Below are 27,137 nucleotides of genomic sequence, written 5' to 3' on the forward strand. Positions count from 1 at the left end.
GGTCCCCCTCCATGTCCTCCATGCTCCTCCAATCCCCCTCCGTGCTCCTCCAGTCCCCTTCTGTCCCGGATCTGTCAGGATGGAGAGAGGAGGAAGGAGCCAGTAAATCTGTAATTTACCGACTCCTTCCTTTTCTGAATACACAGTCAGTGATCACTTACTGTCCATTTATAACTAAGCATTGTAAACTGTGTTTACGATGCCTCAGTTTATGAATGGAGAGGAGCCTCCTTTTGGCCTAAAAGCAAAACGCTATTTGTGGTGGAAAACTAACACTGCACATCACCCTGAACACACCATCCCCTCCGTGAAACATGGTGGTGGCAGCATCATGTGGTGGGGATGCTTTTCTTCAGCAGGGACAGGGAAGCTGGTCAGAGTTGATGGGAAGATGGATGGAGCCAAATACAGGGCAATCTTAGAAGAAAACCTGTTAGAGTCTACAAAAGACTTGAGACTGGGGCGGAGGTTCACCTTCCAGCAGGACAACGACCCGAAACATACAGCCAGAGTTACAATGGAATGGATTAGATCAAAGCATATTCATGTGTTAGAATGGCCCAGTCAAAGTCCAGACCTAAATCACATTGAGAATCTGTGGCAAGACTTGAAAATTGCTGTTCACAGACGCTCTCCATCCAATCTGACAGAGCTTGAGATATTTTCCAAAGAAGAATGGGCAAAAATGTCCCTCTCTAGATGTGCAAAGCTGGTAGAGACATCCCCAAAAAGACTTGCAGCTGTAATTGCAGTGAAAGGGGGTTCTACAAAGTATTGACTCAGGGGGGCGCCATACAAATGCCCCCCCCCACACTTTTCACATATTTATTAGTAAAAAATGTTTAAACCATTTATCATTTTCCTTCCACTTCACAATTATGTGCCACTTTGTGTTGGTCTATCACATAAAATCCCAATAAAATACATTTACGTTTTTGGTTGTAACATGACAAAATGCGGAAAATTTCAAGGGGTGTGAATACTTTTTCAAGGCACTGTATTTTAATGTATCTGTTTTTACTTCTCTTGTATAACAAACAGTCAGGAGAACTTACCTCAGCAGCAGTGTTACAGTCAGAGGTTATCAATGGACGGTGAAGGGTCATCTCTGATGTTCCATCCACAACCTCCCTTACTGCCCAACACTCGGAGTTGATGCTGTTCAGCCTTATATCGGATGTATTATAACTGTTTGCTTCCAACCAACATTTTGACACTTGTATATTAAACTTTGCTCCAGTACAAGTAAAATTTACGAATGGAGTGGCTCCTGAAAAAAGAGTAAATTCATTTAGTATTTCTGAGATGAGAAGGTGACGTGATTGATGTACATTATACACTATAGGGGTTTTCTACTGTACCCGAGTGCTGCAGGCTATGGGTCTGCCTACTCGCCCCCCCCCCCCCCCCCACACCAGTCTAATGTAAACATTGGGCAGGGTGTGGGTATTTTAGCTGGGTCTGTGTTCCCCCCACTCACCCCACCGTCACCACTACTGTGCAGCCACCGGCGCTCTCCTCGGCTGAGTAGATGGCTGCAGGATGAGTGTCTGTGTGTGTGCAGACTCATCACCCGCTCACCCCCTCTTTTGGGACCTGTGTAACAAGGGCAGGCTCAATGTAATTTCCAGATCACTCTTCTCTCTGTCAGGGCTGAGCTCAGCCCTTCCTTCTCTGAGCTGGCCGCTCAGCTGTTGCCTAATTGCCAGCTCCTATCTCTCTCCACAGTTACTCAGCTGTTGTTGATCCTGCTCGTCAGTCCTGCCTACTTAAACCGTCCTGTCCAGAGGAGCTCTGCCTTTGCCTTGGTCACATCACAAGAAACTATCTCCTGCGTTCCTGTTTAAAGACTGGCTTTGCTGACATCCCTTCTGGCTTCTGATCCTGCTTGCTGTTCCACTAATTTGATCCCTGACTTCTGGCTTGGCTGACTATCCGTCCCGGTTACTGAACTTTGGCTATGTTTTGACTAAGTTTGTTCTTTTTACTTTTATTATTAAACAAGTGTGATTTAACTGTACTTCTGTCTCGGTCTGATTTCATGGTTTCTGACACTCTCCTACCCTCCCTCCTTACAGAGCAGAATCAGATCCTATCAGAGGGCAGGAGAAGGACAGCCAATGGCAGAATCAGAGAGGAGTCACTGTGCAGGCTCTATGGATGATGGACAGTGCTTGTTAATGAAGACGGACAGGCTGTGGACTGAATCCCTGTATCCGGGAGAAAGAGAGTTTCTCCGCTTTCTCAGGCAAAGCTGCCCAGAGCTGGGGCAGTTCAGGGGGAGAGAGTGGTGGAGACAGATCTGTTGTGAGGGTCTGTTCTCTACATTTGAGGAACCAGAGCCATTAGAAGGGTGTTAAGAGAACCTGTTGCTGTCCTTTTCCCCACATCAGAGAGAGAGGACAGGTAAAGAGGACCTGCCCCCCAGCTGCTGGAGCTGCCTTCAGAGACTGAATTGAGGGAGAGAGTTGCTGTGTCTTCAGGATCTGAGCTCAGACACTGAGGCCAGTGTGAGGATCCGGGGGCCTAATTGATGGAAATCTGCCAATTGCTAAGCCATTTGGATCAGATTAGCCACCTGCCAGGAAGTGGTGAGCTGGACTGCTCACCCTAAATGTCAACCACACACAGTTAGTCCAGACAGAGACAGCCCTACCTAGCATCTCCTGTCATTGAACATCACTTTTAAAAAGACAGTGCACCACCTAAAGAAGGACCCCACCAAAATTTGGCCAATGTTGGCGACTAAGCACCAGGTACTTTCTACCACCTCCACAGGTATCCCCACATTAGGAAGGCATATTCCCACCAGTAATGGGGCTGTATGCCCAAGGTGTATACCAGGACCATTTCTATTCCTCTGAACTGGTTTATATTGCTTAGAGACTCTGGTTAGCCGGTTAAGATTCAAGTTAACATTCCTATAGCTTGTTTAAGTGCAAGTTAATGATTTGTTTCCCATTTTATATCATAATGAATTAATGTCTGTGCATTTATCTGTTTGTTGATTTACACCGCATTGCATTGAATTGCCTTAATACATTCAATTAATTTATTGCCAAGCTGTTGGTGGCCTTATTCCTGTGAGTTCCTAAAGTGGTAGCCTGCCAACCCTTAAGTCCACAGGTGTAAATGGCTTTTGTATATGTCGAAGTGTGTCAGTGGGGACTGAGCAATTAAGAGAGTTGTGGCAGAACCGAGGACCCAACATCACCCGCAGCTCCTGCGGGAATAAGCGCTACACTATATACACCCATTTTATGGTCGCAAGAATGATCAGGGACTGAGGAGAAAACTGCCATAGAGTCAAATAGTTAAAGTCAAATAAACTTCCATTTTACATACAGTACATTTACTCTTGGTGGCTAATGTAGTGCCCCTTACATTGGAGGTCAGTGTAGTGCCCCCTTACATTGGTGGTCAGTGTAGTGCCCAGTGTAGTGCCCCCTTACATTGGTGGTCAGTGTAGTGCCCCCTTACATTGGTGATCAGTGTAGTGCCCCCTTACATTGATGGTCTGTGTAGTGCCTCCTTACATTGGAGGTCAGTGTAGTGCCCCCTTACATTGATGATCAGTGTAGTGCCCCTTACATTGATGGTCAGTGTAGTGCCTCTTACATTGATGGTCAGTGTAGTGCCCCTTACATTGATGGTCAGTGTAGTGCCCCCTTACATTGGAGGTCAGTGTAGTGCCCCCTTACATTGATGATCAGTGTAGTGCCCCTTACATTGATGATCAGTGTAGTGCCCCTTACATTGATGGTCAGTGTAGTGCCCCCTTACATTGGAGGTCAGTGTAGTGCCCCCTTACATTGATGATCAGTGTAGTGCCCCTTACATTGATGATCAGTGTAGTGCCCCCTTACATTGATGATCAGTGTAGTGTCTCCTTACATTGATGGTCAGTGTAGTGTCTCCTTACATTGATGGTCAGCGTGGTGCCCCCTTTACATTGATGATCAGTGTAGTTTCTCCTTACATTAGTGGTCAGTGTTGTGCAATATTTGGTTTTAAATGGCACCTGATCCATTCTGACCATTATATTATAGAATACCATACCTGCTATGAATGTATAGAAATTTGCATTGCACTGGCAGGTAGTAGTACTATCGATATTGTTACAATACTCATCATCAGCACAGGATTCACTTCCACAAGTTGCAGGCGCAGCCACTATAGAGACAGAAAAACATTAAAGTCCATTTTTCTGGATATCTCATACAATATTCACATTCACTGTAGGCTGAAATAATTGTGTAGTGATCACCGTAGAAGTTAAAGCATTTGTAATCACTGACAATAATCCCCAACAATCATGGGCTCAGTGGTGACCCCGCCCAATCTCCATGGGCCCATGTAGCTTCCCAGTCACATTAGGTTTTATACTGTGTCGCTGGGGAAAAGCGCTTGCCGCGTCACCCTGTGTACGTTAATTAATAAACTCAGAGGGCCCAAGCTGGCCAGGAAGGGGCGCGTTCAGGCCTATGCCAGGCCCTGCGAGTTTTCAGTTACATCTACATAGGGTGACAGGGAAAGCTCTTTCCCCCAGTGGCGCACTCTGTCCCCCTGCCCAGCCCAGTACAGCCCATCCTCACCCTACTCAAACATGCACATACACTCTGGGCTGCCAGATGAAAGTGGTGGGTTTTTAGGTGAAACTGGAAGTCAGAGGGCCCATCCACCCCAGATGGATCCCAAGAGTTTCCTTTTTTTTTACATACAGGCCCCCTGCTTTCACCCAGCAGCACCCACCTTGTGTGCACATGCAGCTGGCAGCAGGACAGAGAGCAGAGAGACAGTGAAACAGCCACCATAAAGTCACAGGTCATCCTTGTGTAAGTAGCACTGGCACACGATGGGAGTATCTTGGCACGAGGTCGAATCGGTGGGTGGTAGTGGGGGGGTCCCAAGTCATCTTTTGCCTACAAGTTTTAAGCTATGCCTCTGCTAACAATGGACAATTTGTTCCCTTTTTGGTCTGCTAAATATATGGGATACATGGAGCAATAAAATGCTTTAAAATGGGTTCTGATGCCCAAGGCCGGTAAGAGGGTCTTCAGATTTTGTGGTACTGTGATTGGCTGCACATTGATGATGTCACCAGGAGCCCACCCTACCTCCTAATCATTGATAATTGACCATGAGGTGTTGGTGAGAGCACGGTCAAAGTTCTGGGGGTCAGAGTAGTGGGGGTCAGCGATGCATACATGTTGAGGCTGAATGTTGAGGTCCACCCACCCTTCCCCCCACATATAAGGGTATTTTTGCTATAAAGGAGTTAAACATGTTTAGCTATGCCAATATGACCGGGTGGTTTACACCCAAGAGTCCTCAAAGAACTCAGGTTAAAGCCAGACCACTTTTCCTAATCTTAATGGACAGCATACTGGCAGGATTGGTACCAGTTGATTGGCGAAAAGCCCACGTGGTACCAATATTCAAAAAAGGGCAGAGATCTATTCCTGGGAACTTTAGGCCTGTCAGTCTAATATCGGTAGTTTGTAAACTAACTGAGGGGACGATATGGGACCATATCCAAGAATATGACGATGAAAACAGTATAATTAGCAGTAATCAGCACGGGTTTACGAAATGTCGCTCTTGCCAAACCAACCTGTTAACATTCTATGAGGAAGTGAGCTGCCATGTGGACAAAGGTAGGCCGGTGGATGTGGTGTATCTGGATTTTGCAAAAGCATTTGATACAATCTCCCACAAACGCTTAGTCTACAAACTGAGGTCAGTGGATATGGACCATAGGGTTTGTCCTTGGATAGAAAACTGTCTACGGGGACATTTCCAAAGGGTGGTGACAAATAATGTCTACTCAGAATGGTCTAGAGTGGTGACTAGGGTACCCCAAGTCTCTGTCCTGGGACCAATTCTGTTTAATTCATTTACAGTATGAACGATATAGAGGATGGGATAGATAGCTCGATCTCAGTGTTTGCTGAGGACACAAAAATAGACAGGGCAATAACATCACAGCAAGATGTGGAAACCTTACAAGAAGACCTGAATAAATGAATGGGGTGGGCAACTAGATGGCAAATGAAGTTTAATGTGGAAAATGTGAAGTAATGCCCTTGGGAGTTAAAAATATTAAAGCAAGTTGCTCTCTAGGGGGAGAACCTCTGGGGGAATCCAGGATGGACAAGGATCTAGGGGGTCCTAGTAGAAGACTGACTGAGCAATAGTATGCAATGCCAAGCTGCAGCAAGCAAAGCCAGCAAGATATTAGCATGCATTAAAAAGGGAATTTAGAATGCATCAGTGAATGAATGGATAATGGAAATGGATTACATTGAGAGACCCTCCTGGCACATGAATTGGATACATATGAAAAATGCCGCCAGGTATGGGCCCCCTGGAGGACTTTTAGGGAGTCATCAGGAAATTAGAATGATTTATGGGAACTTGAGCAGAATCTAAATACGTCATAATAATCTTTCAAAACATGATGTTTATGTGTTGCCGTCGTTTTCCCCTGTCTTTTTTTTTCTCTTTTTGTTTTGTAGCTGTCTCTTTTTTCGCCTTTTTTTGGTGTTGATGTTTTTGTTATGCAAGCTTGTATAATGTATTTGTAAATCGATTGATGGTATGATTATGCCATTAATGTATGCATATTTGTCTATTTGTATAATAATTTTCTATTAAAATTAAGATTGAGAAAGAAAAAGGGCATTTACTCCAGAGATAAAACGACTATTCTGCCACTTTATAAAACTCTGGCTCGGCCACATCCGGAGTATTCCGTCCAGTCCTGGTCACCAGTCCTCAGGAATGATGTGCTGGAGCTGGAGGGAGTCCAGAGAAGGGCAACTAAATTAATATGGGGACTGGAGGACCTCGATTACGAAGAATGACTACAAGCGCTACATTTTTTCTCCCTCAAGCCCCTCAATAAGAGACTGGTTTAAAAGAACTGAATACATATACATAATGGAGTATCTCTGTAGTAGAGAGGAAGATCAGACAGAGTGTTTCTCAAATATTTGGAAACAATTGAAAGAATTTAAAGAAAATAGGAAATATGTGGAGATATGGGCAGAATAGGTAAAGGGGGTAGGCCAAGAGGTGGAGGGTCGGGAAGAAGAGGAGGAGGCACAGCAGAGGAAGAAGAGACATGTGAGTGCGGGAGGGAGTAGGAGGGGGTGGGATTTAAGGGGATATGGGTTGAAAGTACATTTGATATATTTGATTATGTATGTTGTGACAGTACGGATCCCTGTCCTAGTGATTGTCGCCCAGGTTTCTCGAATAGGCAGGTTGAGAGGCTCCAGGAGGATTATTTAATTTGGAGGTAACTGTTTTATCAGCTTTCTCTGTGGTTGGTAAAATCCACTTGGGGACCTGGAGCCTGGAAATTTTATAGAGATCTGGGTGGGATAGAATCTCCAACCCTGGGACCGGGTTTTGGGAACAGCCTTGGAGTCTGGCTTGTTGATTGTACAGGTGGGTCCTGGGCTTATAGCAGAGCCAGGACCAGGGTTCTGGGCTCCACCCTCCCGAGGAGTCCAGGCGTTCAAGGGAGAAGTGTGCCTGTTGGCACAGGACAGTTTGACAGAGCAGACGGAGGGTCCAAGCCGGTGGGCTGTAGCAGCCAGGAAGCTGTAAGAGAGAGTGTCACCAGAGGTACAGAGTGGGTACCAAACGAGGACACAGTTACAGGGTCAAGAGGACCGAGGTCAACGCCTGAACAGCAGTGCTGACCAGAGAGCCAGGTGGCTCGATATTTTCCATTCGTTATTTCATTATTTCTTTGAAGTTGAAACCCCTGCGTGGGAATCCTGGATGGACTGTTTTTTTTCTTTTACTTCAATACACATGGGCCAAAAAAGCCCTTAAACTGCATATCTGGTGTAGACTCAGCTCACTGGTAAGCTCTACACTGAAGATAAATAACCCCCAATATTACAATGTATAAAAATTATTCAGAAAATCTAATAAAGTCTAAATATAAAAGAAATCTCCCTGGAGAAGAAACGCTTGAGAGGAGATTTGATAGCGATATACAAATATCTCAACGGTGATCCCAACGTAAGTATGAAACTTTTCAGTCCCAGGGATTGTAAGAGGACACGGGGGCCACGCGATGAGACTGGAAGAGAAGCTTAACCTTAAGCTGTATAGGGGGTTTTTCACTGTCAGGGCGGTAAGGATGTGGACCTCTCTTCCACAATGGGTGGGGTCGGCAGGCAGTATGGATAGTGTTTAAGAAGAGTCCTGGAAGTGAAGCTTTGCGAACACAATATATGGGAAATGATACACACACACACACACACACCAACACAGGTCAAACTGGATGGACTGTTGTCTTTAGTCAACCTTACCAACTATGTAACGTATGTAATTGAAACCATTAAAATTCTCAGTGTAAAAGTTTACTTACCGCTAGTAGAATTTCCAACGTAATAGTAATCATAATAGGCTGAGATAGAAAAAAAAACATCTGTTAATTGGAGACCTCAACCGGACTGATACTCATTCTTCTGGATATCTCATACAATATTCACATTCACTGTAGGCTGAAATAATTGTGTAGCGATCACCAAATAAATTAAATCGTTTGTAATCCCTAAAAAATTATCCCTAACAATGGACAATGTGCTCCCTTTTTGGTGTATTAACCACCTCCCTACTGACCGCTGTATATATATATGTCCTGGTAGGGAAGTGGTTATACCGGGATCATGGTTGAGGTTACAGCCCCGATCCCGGTGTCAGCCGGCGATTCTCTTTCAAATAAAAGTATTACCGAGCGGCTGAGCAGCCGCTGAAATACCGGGCTAGCCTGAGCAATCGGGAAAACCAGGAGCGATGCCACCGGCGGCATCCATCTCCGGCCTCACAATGAGAGGAACTCAAGCTGTTGTTGTCACTTCCGGCTCTTCGTCTCTTTGTTGCTATGGGGCCAGGGAAGCAGCTCTGTCACACCGATCTGTGTCTGACCAGCTGCATTGGAGCTCAAAGGAGAGATGGGGGGTCTAATAGACCCCCCATCTCTCCATAAATAGTACCTGTCATCAGTGGCAGCTGGTGTTTTTTTGTTTGGGGGCACCTCAACCCCCCCCCCCGCTTTGCTGTCTGCTGGTCCACCGGCACTAGTCGGTGGGCACATTGGGGCATTGGTGGACATCAGGTTGCGGCGGGCATCAGGCAGCGGATCCCGTGTCTTCTCCTCCTTGCTTCCGCCATGCATATCCTCCCCTCCTCCTAGGCATCCAATAGGATCGCCTGTCCTTTCAGCCAATCAGGTGACGGGTATCAGACCCGCTTCCCGATTGGCCGGGAGGAGGATCAGTGTTGCAACAGCAAAAATTTATTTGCTGTTGCAAAACAACTGGGTGGGCTCCAGACGCAATGCTCTGCACCCCAAACCCACCCTATTTTGAAGCCTATTAGAGCCTCCGACTCTACTCAGGTGCTTCAAATAAACACACCCCCGCCCACCTCCCGCCATAGGAATTCATGTGCCCAACGTCCTGAAAGGGGCCAGGCGCATAAATAAGGGAGGCGCCCACAATGGACGAGCCGCCTCTGCCTGTCATTGCTATTGCCGTCAAAAGGGATGTTTACATTGCCTTTGACAGCAATAAAAGTGATCAATTTTTTTTTTTTTTTTAAACACTGCAAAAATAAATAAAATGAAACAAAATAAATAATAACTATAAAAAATAATTAAAAAAAATGTAAACACCCCCGCCACCCCATGCTCTCACACAGCGGCGAACGCACACGCATTGGTCCCGCGCGCATGTGTAAAAAGTGATCGCAACACACATGTGAGGTATCACTGCGATCCTCAGAGTGAGATCAATAATTCTAACACCAGACCTCCTCTGTAACTCTAAATTGGTAACCTACAAAGACTTTTAAAAACATCACCTATGGATAATTTAAATTACCGTCGTTTGTCGCCATTCCACGAGCGTGCGCAATTTTAAAGCGTGAAATGTTGGGTATCAATTTACTCTTACACTGCGTTCCAAAGACCACTGCACAAATACCGTGTGACTTAAAATATTTAAATGACCACCAATTTATTCTCTAAGGTCACTGCTTAAAAAAAAAAATATATATATATATATATATATATATATATATATATGGGTTGGGGGTTCTAAGTAATTTTCTAGTAAATAAAAATAGATTTTTACATGTATATGATAAATGTCAGAATTCGCCCGGTATTGATTGGGACATATGGAGCAATAAAGAAAAATGTAATTGGAATGGGCAGTTTCTCCTTACACCCTAGTCAGATGACAGGTGTCAGACAAAACAGGAAGTGAGGGAAACCCCCCCCCCCCCAAAGGGAACAAAGACAGCAGGTAATATAATCCAAAACAAAAAAGAAATAAATGATTTGTGGAGTAGGGCTTTAATATATACTGAAGGAACATGAAAAAGGACTGTAACAAAATAGTGACCATGACATGACTTGCCTGCATCCATAAGGGTTCTAGCATTTCCTACAATTGGCTGGGTAATATTTGATACAGATTGAGAGCTGCAGGTCTGTAAGGAAATAAAAGTCATTCAACAGAAAATTGAAAATTGAAAAGTGAAATCGATGAAGAAACAGCAAATTGTTTCCAAGAAACACCCCAGCTATGCTAAAGTTACATCATCCACATTCCTCTATCTGTGTTATTCCCACAATGGAAACAGTGGAGAATGCGGGCCCACCAGGTTCTTTCATCACTCCAATGGTGAGACTTCCCTGGAATAGTTTACATTTCCCCTCCACATTGGAGATCCCTCGGAGAGACTGAAACCAAACTATGGCCCTCTAGATGTTGTAAAACTACACGTCCCATGAAGTATTGTAAAACTCTGACATTTACAGACATGACTAGGCATGATGGGAATTGTAGTTGCCGAACAACTGGAGGGCCATAGTTTGGAGACCCATGCGTCTAAGCCATATTCCCCAATGACCTATTTATTCTACAGGGGCAACACAACACCATCAATTGTCCTTATTAAGATTGAGTATGACACCATCAATTGTCTTTGTTAGGGTTGAGTATGACACCATCAATTGTCTTTGTTAGGGTTGAGTATGACACCATCAATTGTCTTTGTTAGGGTTGAGTATGACACAATCAATTGTCTTTGTTAGGGTTGAGTATGACACAATCAATTGTCTTTGTTAGGGATGAGTATGACACCATCAATTGTCTTTGTTAGGGTTGAGTATGACACCATCAATTGTCTTTGTTAGGGATGAGTATGACACAATCAATTGTCTTTGTTAGGGTTGAGTATGACACAATCAATTGTCTTGGTTAGGGTTGAGTATGACACCATCAATTGTCTTGGTTAGGGTTGAGTATGACACCATCAATTGTCTTTGTAATGCCCCGTACACACGGTTGGATTTTCCGATGGAAAATGTCCGATCGGAGCGTGTTGTCGGAAATTCCGACCGTGTGTAGGCTCCATCGGACATTTTCCATCGGATTTTCCGACACACAAAGTTGGAGAGCAGGAGATAAAATTTTCCGACAACAAAATCCGTTGTCGGAAATTCCGATCGTGTGTACACAAATCCGACGGACAAAGTGCCACGCATGCTCAGAATAAATAAAGAGATGAAAGCTATTGGCCACTGCCCCGTTTATAGTCCCGACGTACGTGTTTTACGTCACCGCGTTTAGAACGATCGGATTTTCCGACAACTTTGTGCGACCGTGTGTATGCAAGACAAGTTTGAGCCAACATCCGTCTGAAAAAATCCTAGGTTTTTGTTGTCGGAATGTCCGAACAAAGTCCGACTGTGTATACGCCCTATTAGGGTTGAGTATGACACCATCAATTGTCTTCGTTAGGGTTGAGTATGACACCATCGCTTGTCTTTGTTAGGGTTGAGTATGACACCATCAATTGTCTTTGTTAGGGTTGAGTATGACACCATCAATTGTCTTTCTTAGGGTTGAGTATGACACCATCGCTTGTCTTTGTTAGGGTTGAGTAGGACACCATCAATTGTCTTTTTTAGGGTTGAGTATGACACCATCAATTGTCTTTGTTAGGGTTGAGTATGACACCATCAATTGTCTTTGTTAGGGTTGAGTATGACACCATCAATTGTCTTTGTTAGGGTTGAGTATGACATCATCAATTGTCTTTGTTAGGGTTGAGTATGACACCATCGCTTGTCTTTGTTAGGGTTGAGTATGACACCATCACTTGTCTTTGTTAGAGGTAAGACTGGGTTTGGGCTGAACCCAAGCTTATCCCTAGTCCATGTTATGGCTGCAGATGGGCAGAACTGTGAATTCTGGTGGTGGTATCTCAATATCAGAAACCAGCCTATGATTTTATTCATCAGTTTTTTGTAGAGTTGGCCATTAATTCAGCTTTCATGCTCATCGTGCACAGCAACGTTCCACCTGTTTGGTTTGCATAAACAGCAGAAGATCAGGAGGGAAGCTGGCATCTTTATGCTCAGTGGTGTGCATTTTTTTAAATTGTTTTGGCCCTAGAAACTTTCAAGCATCTTAATAAGGCTGTGCAATGATCAGAAAGCCAACTGTGGACATTGGGGCAGCACAATGCCCTAATGGTTAGTCTTACCTAATTGAAAACAGGTGCCTCTGAACATAGACTGTATGATTTAATGTGAAACAAAGAACATTAAAAACTCACATTGAGGTAATAGATGATAGACACATTAGAACCAGTGATAGATGCTGCATCGGGCATCGGGCTGAACGCTGTGTCCATGAATCGTTACACCTCTCGTATGGTCTGTCCTGGCCAGCAGGATGCGGCTACGGTGGAGTGAAGCCGAAACCGAGGGTAGGAACGCAGCTGGAGCCGAAATCGAGGGATGGAATGCAGCTGAGGCTGAATGGCGAGAAGCTGGGACGCAGTGCTGACGATGGTGTCAATGATGTGCTTGCGACGCACTTCAGAGCATGCGCACTACAAGGGTGTACACAGTGCGCGCTCCTTTGTCAAACCCATATGAGAAGAGTAACGTTTAATGGACACAGCGTTCAGCACGTAAGCCAATGCAGCGCCTATCACTGGTTCTAATGTGCCTATTACCTCAATGTGAGTTTTTAATCTTCTTTGTTTCACATTAAATCATACATTCTACGTTCAGAGGCGCCCGTTTTCTTTCTGTTTTTGCATGTCTGGAGATCACTTAAACTTCCCTCACAAGGCTGGCCCTGACACCGTGGTTTGTGTTTCCTTTATACAGAGCTAGGAGCTCAAAGGACTGACTTGATGGACTTATGCTTTATTCAAACACTCGTTTGGCTGCACCACTACCCATCTGTTTCTCTTACTTTATTGCATTGGGGGCCTAAGTTAGAATCCCAGCTAGGACCCTATCTGCATGGAGTTTGTATGTTCTGCTTGTGTTCGTTTCCTCCGATGATATGCTGGTAGAAAAAATTTGCTCCTGTCTAAATGAGTCCTAGTTTGTGTGCATATCAATTGGGCAGATGACTGCCAATATGGCTAAATAATCTCTAACTGCTTCTTTAGGCACAGAAATCACAGAACACCCTCTATGTGTATGTTGAGTCTTACCGAGTTACAATCACTACTGCAGAGTGCAAGATCGGCATAGAGATATATGGTGTTAGAATTGGTAATCTGGAAGACTTTCATAGCAAACCAAGCTTCACTGCTGACTCCATTGATTCCCACTGTTAGCTCATCAGTAGATACATCACTAGATGGGCACCTGGATACAGAAACCTTTCATCAGTTTTTAGTTACTGTAATCTAAAGATTAGACACAATAGTGATAAATACTATTACAACTGAACAATATATGGGCTGGGTTCGTCATTTATATATACTGTGACACGCCGGGGTTTCTTTGCTCAATGGTAGTGCCAAAACAGTAAGTTAACTCTACACCAGATAAAGTTTTCAGGGCTTTCCTGACCATTTTCATTCAATAGAACATCAAAACTTCCCACAGGTTTGTCTTCCCACGCAGGAGGTTCTTACTTCTTACCACCACAGCATTCAACCTCCTGGCTCTCTTATGGCAGCTTTACTGCTTCAAGTACCTCTTCAGGGTCTTCCTGACCGTTAGTACCTTTTTGGTCCTCCTGACCATGAACCATGTCCGAGTATTCAGGGCCGTCTTTAATATTGATTGGACACTGGGCAAAAATTTTCTTGCCCCCCCCATGCAATTTCACTCTCCACCTGCTCTGAGACATACAATAATTAGTAGCTAGACTTAAAATCAGTTTACTGTATCAAATCAGGCAGCAACTGCGGTTGGTTGCCAGCGGTTACAGCATATCATTACTGCTTACTGACTGGTTGCTAGAGGTTACAGCACACATTACAGCTTACTGATTAGTTGCTAGAGGTTACAGCACATGATTTCTGCTTGTTAAATGGTTGCTAGAGGTTACTGTACAGTGTTACAGTGTTTTGCTCTGATTTAAAGACAGCCCTGCGAGTTTTTATGCACAGACACTGCATCCCAGCTCTGCCTCTTCTGTACAGGTTCCTAGCTGCTCTGTCCCTCATGGGCTCTCTCTCTCAAGCTTGGGCCTTGCTCTGCACTGGCATGGACACCATGGTGCATAGGAGCACCTTTCACGGCTCCCTTCACATACTGACCCCCTCAGGAGCCGGGTGGGGCTCTGAGCTCTATCTCTGGCTGTCATATGAGCCTGAGCCATTAGTGTGCTCGCTTCCTACAAAATCTGGTGTAAACCACCATTTTACCCAGTGGCACAATATATAAATTATAGCTTAACAAGACATGGCACTTCAGAAAAATGGCAACCCACATTTGGGAAGTGTATAACAGACACATAAAAGAAGGTCCCAGCAAGGGGAGAGGGTCATCGGCAGACGATCAAATCCTGAGATCCCTCCATTGGAGAGCGTTTGTACTCACTGTACCCAGCTGTGTGGAAGGCCGGTTGTGGTGGAGGAAAACTCAAAGCGAGGCTTGAAGCGCAATTGGTGAAGAGACGAGGGAGGATGATGTCACCGGTAGGCAACGCGTTTCAGGAGCATGCACGCTGCGGATGACACGGCAGCCACGCTCCTTTGTCAAGCTGACTTGTGGGACCATAGTCATCATTATAAAGTGTATACAGGGAAAATGGGGAGGGGGGGGATCAATTATAAATGAGTCATGGTAGATTGGCAAAAAAAGGAGGAAAACTCAAAGCAAGGCTTGAAGCGCAGATGGTGAAGAGGCAAGGGAGGATGAGGTCACAGGTATGCAACGCGTTTCATGATTATGTTTGTGTACCGTCCATGTGTGTGTGTTTTATAAACTTTTACTACATTGTCAATTTTTTTATTACTTATTGATGTATCATCCACACGTTTTTCCTTATGCCAATCTACCATGACTCATTTATAATTGGTCCCTCCCCCCCCCCCATTTTCCCTGTATACACTTTATAATGGTGACTATGGTCCCACAAGTCAGCTTGACAGAGGAGTGTGGCTGCTGTGTCATCCGCAGCGTGCATGCTCGTGAAACGCGTTGCATACCGGTGACGTCATCCTCCCTTGCCTCTCTACCATCAGCGCTTCAAACCTCGCTTTGAGTTTTCCTCCACCGCTTGCCGGCTTTCCACACAGTGGTGTACATTGAGTAAAAGCTCTCTCCAATGGAGGGATCTCAGGATTCGATCGTCTGCCGATGACCCTCTCTGCTTGCTGGGACCTTCCTTTATGTGCCCGTTATACACTTCCCAAATGTGAGTTGCCATTTTTCTGAAGTGCTTATTAAAAATTGTCACAAATCTACACCCAGAGGTGCCTCTCTCCTTGTCTCCTTTAATACCGGGCACTGTCACCCCCTTCCTGCCCAGGCGCCAATTTTCAGCTTTTAGCGCTGTCACACTTCGAATGACAATTGCGCGGTCATGTGACACTGTACACATGTGACATTTTTAATCATTTTATTCACACAAGCAGAGCTTTCTTTTGGTGGTGTTTAATCACTGTTGGGTTATTTGTTTTTTTACAAAGAAAAAAGACCAAAAATTTAGAAAAAATAAAAACGTTTCTTAGTTTCTGTCAGTAAATGTTGTAAATAAGTAACTTTTCTTCTTCACTGATGTGCGCTGAGGAGGCGGCACTGACGGCCACTGATGAGGAGGCTCTATTATGCCGCACTGATAAGCACTGATAGGTGCCACTGATGGACACTGATAGGTGGCACTGATATGCAGCACTGATAAGCACTGATAGGTGGCACTGATGGACACTGATAGGTGGCACTGATGGACACTGATAGGTGGCACTGATATGCAGCACTGATAAGCACTGATAGGTGGCACTGATGGACACTGATAGGTGGCACTGATAGGTGGCACTGGTGGGCCCTAAAAGGCAGCACTGGTGGGCACTGATAGGCAGCACGGATAGGCGGCACTGATGGGCGGCAAGTGGTTAACGTGATGACCAATCATAGGGATCTCATGGTACCCAGTCCCTTGGATCGGCTGGGTACAGTATCTCTAATTATCTTCCTCCTGATGGCTATTTACCCAGAGCCACTAATAAAGGGCCCAGAATAAATAAAAGGTTGCCAGTCTGCCATTGATAAAAGTATGGTGGTCCATAGGTTGTTAAGGTAATATATTGTTTTGGGCATTTAGTGAATTATTTCTGTAGTCAAAGTGTACAAAGAACACGCAGAATTGCTACCCAGTGCACACCTCCTAACTTTTTGAGATGGGAATGAGGGACACCTATCAGCAAAAGTATGCAGGCATAGGATACACCCCCATGCCACGCCCCCTAAAGGGGAATTGTAGAAAAAACTAAATTGGTTAAACCCACAAGTGCTTTTTTACCACTAATATTCCTTTATATTGGCTTTTGAAGTTTACAAATACAGCAATTTAGAAATCAGATGAAAGGTTTAGCGCTGGGAAACCCTTTTTGATAGATAAAAAGTGAATTTTATATACAACTATATAGATCAGGCCAAAATCAGGGACAAATGAGGAGGAAAGAGGGACAGAGGGACATTGCTTCAAATCAGGGACAGTTGGGAGCTATGCCCAGTGTACTGTGTACTTACCCATTCTGAAGAAGATAGTACTTGATGGCGCTTGAATTGTCAGGAGAGGCATAAATATTCACCACTTTGAGATGGAAGTTGTTGGCATCCAGAGCTGGTAAGAACACTGCAATGTAGATAGTATCTCCTACATACAGGGTGTCGGAATCTGAGAGCTGGGTCATAAATTGGTTTTCTTTATAGGCCATCATGTAGACCGAATAACTTCCATCTGCTGTACGGCCATTCATTGCTGAGATCCTGGAGAAAAATACACAGAAGGTCACCTACCTAGAAACCCTTGTAGGTATGTGGCCATGGATCTATGTCATTATACAGAGTGTACACAGAACTGAGATATTTGCACTGAGGATAAAGAGCAAACCCATCAGATACTGTATATTCTTCAGCTCTGTGTATACTGGTGGGGGAGGTGACGCTGATACACAAAATGAGGATTTCCAATGCACCACAAAGGTTTCAAATGAATATGTATAGGAAAATAAAAGTAATTTAAGTGATTTTGTCAGGGTGAAAAAAAAAATGGAATGCAACATCCCTGCAATGGAAGAGTTTTCATACCCACCTCTCGGTCCATGTCTTTATGGACCTTGCTTTGTGCACTGGTCCAAACCATTTGGTGGAGGGGGGATTATGGTGTGGGGGGAGGGGGGATTATGGTGTGGGGGTTGTTTTTCAGGGGTTGGGCTTGGCCCCTTAGTTCCAGGGAAGGGAACTCTTAAGGCGTCAGCATACCAAGACATTTTGGACAATTTCATGCTCCCAACTTTGTGGGAACAGTTTGGGGACATCCCCTTCCTGTTTCAACATAACTGTGCACCAGTGCACAAAGCAAGGTCCATAAAGACATGGATGAGCGAGTTTGGGGTGGAGGAACCTTGACTGGCCTGCACAGAGTCCTGACCTCAACCCGATAGAACACCTTTGGAATAAATTAGAGTGGAGACTGAGAGCCAGGCCTTCTCGTCCAGCATTAGTCCCTGACCTCACAAATGCTCTTCTGGAAGAATGGTCAAGCATTCCCATAGACACCCTCCTAAACCTTGTGGACGGCCTTCCCAGAAGAGTTGAAGCTGTTATAGATGTAAAGGGCGGAGCCAACTCAATATTGAACCCTACGGACTAAGACTGGGATACCATTAAAATTCATGTGCGTGTAAAGGCAGGCATCCCAAAACTTTTGGTAATATAGTGTATTATATGACATAATCAGCATGGATTTCTAAAACACCAACCTTATGTAATAATATTTACCAAACTATTTGGCCCGGCATCACTAGACTGACATCTATAGACAGCGGGTAAGAGCACGAAATATTCATGACAGCGTCATTTTTTATTCGGATTGGATTCGTCTGGGCAAAAAAAGACAGCTGATTTGTGTATGTGACATGGGTTGCATTAATCTGTAGAGAGAAGAAGCACAGAAGTCATTAATCAGGGTCAGAAAACCGCCATGCAGTAATCTGCACATTACCATAATCACACACATAGGTTGGACTTGATGGACTTGTGTCTTTTTTCAAACTCACCTACTATGTAACTATGTAACCAAACAGTTACTATTAATATCAGTGTATTCTCTGTGAGGTCAAAAAAGGAAGTCTCCAGCTTTGTTAAAGCAGAACTCCGGCCAAAGACAAGCAGATAAATAGGAATAAAATACAAAGTATAGTGCAGCGCTAATACAATTAAAATTTATACAGGTGAAAAATGACTGAAAAAAGAAAACCAATGAGGAGTCCCAAATGCACAGTCCATAGAAAAAAAACCGAAATCAAAAAAATCTGTGCTTTATATAGATGGAAAACCCACAGGTAAGGGAAAAGGTGATGATCCTTCACACAAGATAAATTCTGCTCCACACCCAGGTGAGAGTAAGTAATCCTGCTTCCCAGCTTCCCGTGACCAATATAAATCGGTCTCACCAAACACAGGGAAAACGAGTCTCCCCAGAAACCTTTAGTAATGGCCGAGATCCCTCCGCTTTGCAGATGGGACTCAGAAATGAAAGATAAAAAGAAATGTTCATCAAAAGTGCATTACTTTAAAATTCCAAATTTAATGGTATAAAAAAAAAACGGTTGCACTTACAAGATAGAGTCCTCAAAAAAAGACCAATCCACAGATGACGTCCTTTTAGTGACGAAACGCGTATGGTAACGTCATCACGCTACATGAACTAGCAAAGCAGGAAGTGGAGTGAAGCTCGTAGGGACGCCGCAGTCCTAGTACAGAGACATGCTGTTTCGACAATTCTATCTTGTAAGTGCAACCATTATTATACCATTGAGTTTGGAATTTTAACGTACTTGCACTATGGGAGCTTTTCTTTTTATCTTTTATTTCTGAGTCCCATCTGCAAAGCGGAGAGATCCCGGCCATTACTAAAGGTTTCTGGGGAGACCCGTTTCCCTGTGTTTGGTGAGACCGATTTATATTGGTCACGGGAAGCTGGGAAGCAGGATTACTTACTCTCACCTGGGTGTGGAGCAGAATTTATCTTGTGTGAAGGATCATCACCTTTTCCCTTACCTGTGAGTTTTCCATCTATATAAGGCACGGATTTTTGATTTCTGTTTTTTTTCTATGGACTGTGCATTTGGGACTCCTCATTGGTTTTCTTTTTTCAGTCTTTTTTCACCTGTATAAATTTTAATTGTATTAGCGCTGCACTATACTTTGTATTTTATAGCTATTAAGTTTGTATCTGACTTGAAGGTGCTAGCAGCTGTATATTATATTCTACATTTCTAGCGCAGCGTTAGCCATTGGGCCAGAATTTTTTGAGATAAATATAAATAGCCCATCAAAAAAATTAAAAAAAAAGCAACTTTTGCTCCAATATTCAGCTTCATTCCAGAGGTTTCCTCAGCAGTGCTTTTTTTACCAATAGATGTCCTCAGTCCGGTGGTCTGCATTATTCAATGCATTTTCTCTGATTCCAGGTTATGCTGGACCCACCCCCAGCCTGTGACTGTACAGTGAAAGGAGAAGCAGAGGACTGAAGAGCTCATCTCCGCTCTTTCCTTCTATCAACATGCTTCTTGAGATATAGATTATAGATATAGATTATAGATATAGATAATAGATTACAGATATACTATATTGCCAAAAGTATTGGGACACCCCTCCAAATCGTTGGATTCAGCTGTTCCAATCACCTCCATGGTCTCAGGTGTATACAATCACGCACCTAAACATGCAGATGGCTTCTACAAACATTTGTAAAAGAATGGGTTACTCTCAGGAGTTCAGTGAATTCAAGCGTGGTTCTGTGATAGGTTGCCACCTGTGCAATAAGTCCATCCGTGAAATTCCCTTTCTACTAAATATTCCACAGTCACCTGTTAGTGGTATTATAACGACGTGGAAGCAACTGGGAACAACAGCAACTCAACCATGAAGTGGTAGGCCACGTAAAATGACAGAGCGGGGTCAGCGCACGCTGAAGCTCACAGTGACAACACTGAAGAAATGACACTTGTCTACAATGTAAAGTAGTGAGTGTACAGCTTGTATAACAGTGTAAATTTGCTGTCCCCTCAAAATAACTCAACACACAGCCATTAATGTCTAAACCGCTGGCAACAAAAGTGAGTACACCCCTAAGTGTCAATATTTTGTGTGGCCACCATTATTTTCCAGCACTGCCTTAACCTTCTTGGGCATGGAGGTCACCAGAGCTTCACAGGTTGTCACTGGAGTCCTCTTCCCCTCCTCCATGATGACATCACAGAGCTGGTGGATGTTAGAGACCTTGCGCTCCTCCACCTTCCGTTTGAGGATGTCCCACAGATGATCAATAGGGTTTAGGTCTGGAGACATGTTTGGCCAGTCCATCACCTTTACCCTCAGCTTCTTTAGCAAGGCAGTGGTGGTCTTGGAGGTGTGTTTGGGGTCGTTATGTTGGAATACTGCCCTGCGGTCCAGTCTCTGAAGGGAGGGGATCATGCTCTGCTTCAGTATGTCACAGTACATGTTGGCATTCATGGTTCCCTCAATGATCTGTAGCTCCCCAGTGCCGGCAGCACTCATGCAGCCCCAGACCATGACACTCCCACCACCATGATTGACTGTAGACAAGACACACTTGTCTTTGTCCTCCTCACCTGGTTGCCCCCACACACGCTTGTCACCATCTGAACTAAATACGTTTATCTTGGTCTCATCAGACCACAGGACTTGGTTCCAGTAATCCATGTCCTTAGTCTGCTTGTCTTCAGCAAACTGTTTGTGGACTTTCTTGTGCATCATCTTTAGAAGAAACTTCCTTCTGGGATGACAGCCATGCAGACTAATTTGATGCAGTGTGCGGCGTATGGTCTGAGCACTGACAGGCTGACCCCCCACCCCTACAACCTCTGCAGCAATGCTGGCAGCACTCACACGTCTATTTCCCAAAGACAACATCTGGATATGACGCTGAGCACGTGACCTCAACTTCTTTGGTGGACCATGGCGAGGCCTGTTCTGAGTGGAACCTGTCCTGTTATACCGCTGTATGGTCTTGGCCACCGTGCTGCAGCTCAGTTTCAGGGTCTTGGCAATCTTCTTATAGCCTAGGCCATCTTTATGTAGAGCAACAATTCTTTTTTTCAGATCCTCAGAGAGTTCTTTGCCATGAGGTGCCATGTTCAACTTCCGTTGACCAGTATGAGAGAGTGAGAGCGATAACACCAAATTTAACACACCTGCTCCCCATTCACACCTGAGACCTTGTAACACCGGGGAGGGAAAATGGCTAATTGGGCCCAATTTAGACATTTTCACTTAGGGGTGTACTGACTTTTGTTGCCAGCGGTTTAGACATTAATGGCTGTGTGTTGAGTTATTTTGAGGGGACAGCAAATTTACACTGTTATACAAGCTGTACACTCACTACTTTACATTGTAGCAAAATGTCATTTCTTCAATGTTGTCACATGAAAAGCTATAATAAAATATTTACAAAAATGTGAGGGGTGTACTCACTTTTGTGAGATACTGTACAGACCTCCAAACTTCGTGTGGCCTTCAAATTAGCACAACAGTGCGTAGAGAGCTTCATGGAATGTTTTTCCATGGCTGGGCAGTTGTATTCAAGTCTTACATCACCAAGTGCAATTCAAAGCGTCAGAAGCAGTGGTGTAAAGCACGCCGCCACTACTGGACTCTAGAAAAGTGGAGATGTGTTCTCTGGAGTGACTAATCACGCTTCTCTGTCTGGCAATCTGATGAAGGTGTCTGGGTTTGGTGGTTGCCAGGAAAACAGTACTTGCCTGACTGCATTGTGCCAAGTGTAAAGTTTGGTGGAGGGGGGATTATGGTGGGGGGTTGTTTTTCAGGGGTTGGGATTGGCCTCTTAGTTCCAGTGAAGGGAACTCTTAAGGCGTCAGCATACCAAGACATTTTGGACAATTTCATGCTTCCAACTTTATGGGAACAGTTTGGGGACGGCCCCTTCATGTTCCAACATGACTGCCCACCAGTGCACAAAGCAAGGTCCATAAAGACACGGATGAGCGAGTTTGGGGTGGAAAAACCTTGACTGGCCTGCACAGAGTCGTGACTTGAACCCGATAAAACACATGTTTATGCATTAACTCCACTTGCCAATCGGCTAACTGGGAAAATATGTCATGATTTTGACGTTTAATACCGGGAGTTATGGCTGCAGCTAGATGCCATAACCCCAGTATTAATTTTTCGTTCAGGCATTGTTTTTTCTCTAATAAAATGCTCCGAGCTGGAGCTGGTGATTCGCCACTGGATCACTTTTGGAAGTGGAGGGAGGGCTCACTTCTGTGCTGGGAGCCACAGAAGTGAGCAAAGTAAAGAAGGCGACCACTGATCTCTATGGCCTAGGAGGACCAGAGCGACATCATGATGTCACGTCCCGTTCCTGCTGAATGGTAAACAAGTCCATTTTTTTGGAAAGCATGGTTTTGTGGTTGCTAGGGAGACATCCATGTATGTGCGCTCTTGGCTGGAGCTGTGTACGTCCATTCAAACACGCAGCCCAGAGCAAGCCACCCCCCTACTCCATCCTCCATGGAAGCTTCAGAAGCCAATCATTCCCTTTGCCTCGTTATCTCCTCTACAACCAGAGAATGGTGCAGACCTGGAGGGTCTGGGGGAGGACCCGGTGAAATTGACAAGGGACACTAGGGTAAGCGAAATGTAAAAAAATAACACCAAAAATAAAAAAATCCATACCAGAGCGAGCGACCCTCCCCTCCTGAGCCATACTAGGCCACATGCCCTCAAAATAGGGGGGTGGGTGCTTAATGGGGACAAGGGCCTCTTCCCGACAACCCTAGGCTGTGGCTGTCGGGGTCTGCGGGCAGGGGGCATATCGGAATTTGGAAGCCCCCTTTAACAAGGGGGCCCCCAGAATCGCCCCCTCCCATATGTAAATGGGTATCGAGTACACAGTGCTGTTTTCTTAAACATTTTTTTATTGCTGGCATTTTTTTCTTTACATTTGGTTTTTTCCAAAACCCCTGAATAACCAAAAACGTGTCCGACTTGTATTCGGACCGAAACAAATTGCACATGTCTATGCAGCAGTGAGCAGTAGTAACGTTTAATCCACCAAGTGCTGGAACTATACTGTCAGAGCACATTTATGGCAGCGATGCTAGCTCTAGACTGACTGGGTATGCACTGTCCAAAAGAAAAAGAGGATGGTAGTGGAGGAGGCAGGGAAACAAAGGGATGCTTGTTGAATAATTATGCCGGCTATCTTTGGAGCCCTTTAAGAGTGTTGGTGCACTTAACAACAGCCCCAGTTTGCCTGCATGCAGCAGAGGTATGGTATAGCCTCTGCACAGGTGCAAGGTAGATGTGCTTCAGATGTGAAGGTTTGGTATAATGAGGTATACGGTTGGTATAGGTGCAGTCTAGGTTTTTGGAATAAATGCGGTATAGGGTGCAGTATGGATTGGGTACACATGGTGTCCTACTCTGAGTGGCTCAGACCCTGCTAGCTGTATTAGCAATGGGCATATAGTCCTCTCACCAGTCTGCAGGATGCGGCAGTGACCACTCGCTATAGAAGGGGGGTCCCTTCGGTCTCTCCTCTGATGATCAGCGGTGGGAAGCAATGGTGAGTGGATGCTCCATTCTCCCTGCTGCAGTGGTGCAGGTGCTGTGATGTGGGTGGTGCTGCACTGTTTCTGGGTGTCCTCACTACCAGTCTCAGATCTCCACTGGTATGATCTCCAGCTGGCAGGCGAATATTCAGACAGAGCTGTTCTCCCTCTCTAACTCCCTCAGTGCCAAGAGGAAAAATTTTACCGAGCAATTTTAAAAAACTGATCTCTGCACTCGTCCCACTACACAGTAGCCAATGGGATCTATAGTGTAACCATTATAGTGTAGCCATTATTTGGCTGCTGTCTCAAACTACAACTCCCAGGATTCTCAATGCTCTGCATAGGAAGTCTATGGGCTTGTTTAGCTTTAGCTCCTCCCCTCCTCGCTGGGTGGAGGAGGATGGTGCAGTATGACATCAGTATCTCATTAGAGGAAGAGAAGAATAAAGGAAAATATCTCTATCACCAAATTGTAAACCAACACCTGGCTACATAGAACATTTTGGTCTATACATATGTAGCACCCTCTAGTGTGCTACTAGCGGTAGTGCAGGCAAATTTTAGTCTGACCCAGGGCTAAATCTGAGTCATGAAATCAGGGTTATTAGAGTTTGGGCTGCATGACTTATCCTGGCAGCTCTCTGGTGCCTCCCTTTGGTTCTAGAATGTTAGAGAATGTTCTAGAAATTAGTGGGCAAAAGCAAGGAGGGTTGCCTTGCATATTTAGAGGCCCTTAGCCAATCCCCAGGAAGTGGGCCTGGCAGGGAACTAAGGAACCCTTAAATAGACATGAGCCATGCCAGTCAGGGAGTCGGGTGGAAGATGGAGAAGCAGTGCTGAGGGCTAAACCTGAGTCATGGAATCAGGGTCAGGGTTATTATAGGTTAGGGCTGGATCATTCATCCTGGCAGTTCTCTGGTGCCTCCCCCTAGTTGTAGAATGTTGGAGAAAGTTCTAGAAATTAGTAGGCGGATGCTAGGAGGGTTGCCTTGTATATTTAGGTGCCCTTAGCCAATCCCCAGGAAGTGGGCCTGGCAGGGAACTAAGGAGCCCTTAAATAGACATGAGCCATGCCAGCCAGGCAGTTGGGTGGAAGATGGAGAATCAGTGCTGAGGTGAATCTTGGGGGGGGGGCCACTGCTGGGGGGGTTACCTCAGGCTGAAGCTCAGGAGGCTGGCCTGGAAGAATCCTACCACATTAGGCAGTTGGAGGAAAGCTTTCTGGAGAGACAGTGGGAGAGAGCAAGGAGGGACAGAGTGAGTAGATCAGCACCGTGCAGGGACAGACAAGGGGATAGACTACAAACTATAGCCAATCCCCTTTGACGACAGCGGTGTGCCAAGTCTTCATCTAACCTTGCCCTGGGAAGTCTCCAGTGTATGTCAGTTGGGTAGACTGGGAAGAAGAAGCAGCCAGGTGGGCTGGAGAAGAGGTGGACTAGCATTTCTGCAGGAGGTAGAGCTGAGGCCAGTGTCTACAGGAAAGCAGAAGGTGTTGCAGAAAGAAGATCACGCCACATGTGCTACTCTTCCCAAGGGATTGAGACACCCTAGCCTGTAATGGGCTGATGATGAACTGTTGAAGTCTGGGCTGTTGAAGACTGTTAGTTCCCAGAGGAGTAAACCCAGTGGAGCTGTGCAAAGGGATCAAGAATTGTGCAGGATGAAGAAGTGAAAGCTGTAAATAGGGAGGAAGTTGTCCCTGGTTTTCAAGTTAGGCCATCCAAGTTATTATCCCCTTAATAAAAAACAACAAAAACAAGCCCAAAGACTATTTGCTGTGTCTGGGTGTAAAAAAGAAAATGCTGTGTGACTGGCTGTGCAGCCATGGGGAACCCTGACATCTGCAACTCTTATGGGGGTAGTGCTACACATACTTTATTGTATCTGTTTTTACTTCTCTTGTATAACAAACAGTTATATGGTGTCAGGAGAACCTACCTCAGCAGCAGTGTTACAGTCGGAGGTTGTCAATGAACGTTGAAAGGTCATCTTCGATGTTCCATCCACAAACTCCCAGTAAGCCCAACACTCAGAGTTGGCGTTGTTCAGCCTTATATCGGATGTATTATAACCTTGGGCTTCCAACCAACATTTTGACACTTGTATATTGAACATTACATAAGTACAAGTAAGATTTGGAGATGGGTGGCTTCCTGAAAAAAGAGTAAATTCATTCAGCATTTCTGGGATGAGAAGGTGACGGTGACATCATGCTTCATGTACATTATACGCTATAGTAGTATAGCACTATAGGAGTGCTGCTTGCTATTAGTCTGCCCACTTCCTGCCCACTTTGTGTAATGCAAACATCAGGTGGGCTGTGGGTATCTGATCCAGCTCTTCGTTCCCCTCATCCGCCCCTCTCCCACTGTGCAGTCACCAGCGCTCTTCTTAGCCGATTGGATGGCTGCAGGGTGAGTGTCTGAGCATGTGCAGACTCCTCTCCCGCCCCCCCCCCCTTGCGGAGCAGAATTGGATCCCATCAGAGGGCAGGAGAGCCAATGGCAGAAGCAGAGAAGACTTACTGTGCAGGCGCTATGGATGATGGGAATTGTAGTTCCCTGGACAATGGTAGTTAATGAAGATAGACTGTGGACTGTAATTCCCATGAATCCCTGCACCTGGGAGGAGGAGGGTTTCACTGCCTTCTTGGGCAAATCAGCAAAGAGCTGGGGCAGTCCAGGGGGGGAAAGACAGGGACACATCTTTTGTGAGGGTCTGTGCCCCATGTTTGAGGGACCAGAGCCATTAGAAAAGAGTTAAGAGGACCTGTTCCTGTCCTGTTCCTCCACATCAGGAGAGGGGGCAGACCTGCACCTGAGCTGCCTTCAGAGACTGAGTAGAGGGAGAGAGTTGCTGTGTCTTCAGGATCTGCGGCCTGTGGGGATCTGGGGCCGGACCATAGGCCCGCACAGGAGGCGTGCCACGTGGACACGCCCTAATCACTCTGATGATCAGCGGTGGGAAGCAGAGGGTGAGTGGATGCACCATTCTCCCTGCTGCAG

At 45.2% G+C, this 27,137-nt stretch overlaps 1 protein-coding gene across 1 annotated transcript in view; it reads right to left on the reverse strand.

Annotated features, from left to right (window-relative positions):
* Window positions 1–7,525: 7,525 nt before the first annotated feature.
* LOC141109922 (uncharacterized) overlaps window positions 7,526–27,137 on the reverse strand; it is a 48,182-nt gene continuing 28,570 nt past the window's right edge. The window contains exons 10-16 of the mRNA XM_073601175.1: window positions 26,071–26,285; window positions 18,305–18,456; window positions 17,051–17,290; window positions 13,555–13,711; window positions 10,449–10,521; window positions 8,393–8,431; window positions 7,526–7,611 (exon numbers count right to left, since the gene is read on the reverse strand). Of these exons, the coding sequence (XP_073457276.1) occupies window positions 7,526–7,611; window positions 8,393–8,431; window positions 10,449–10,521; window positions 13,555–13,711; window positions 17,051–17,290; window positions 18,305–18,456; window positions 26,071–26,285 (962 nt within the window). The remainder of the gene's footprint in view (window positions 7,612–8,392; window positions 8,432–10,448; window positions 10,522–13,554; window positions 13,712–17,050; window positions 17,291–18,304; window positions 18,457–26,070; window positions 26,286–27,137) is intronic.

The sequence above is a fragment of the Aquarana catesbeiana genome, linkage group LG10 (assembly GCF_042186555.1).
Source record: "Aquarana catesbeiana isolate 2022-GZ linkage group LG10, ASM4218655v1, whole genome shotgun sequence".
NCBI lineage: Eukaryota > Metazoa > Chordata > Amphibia > Anura > Ranidae > Aquarana > Aquarana catesbeiana.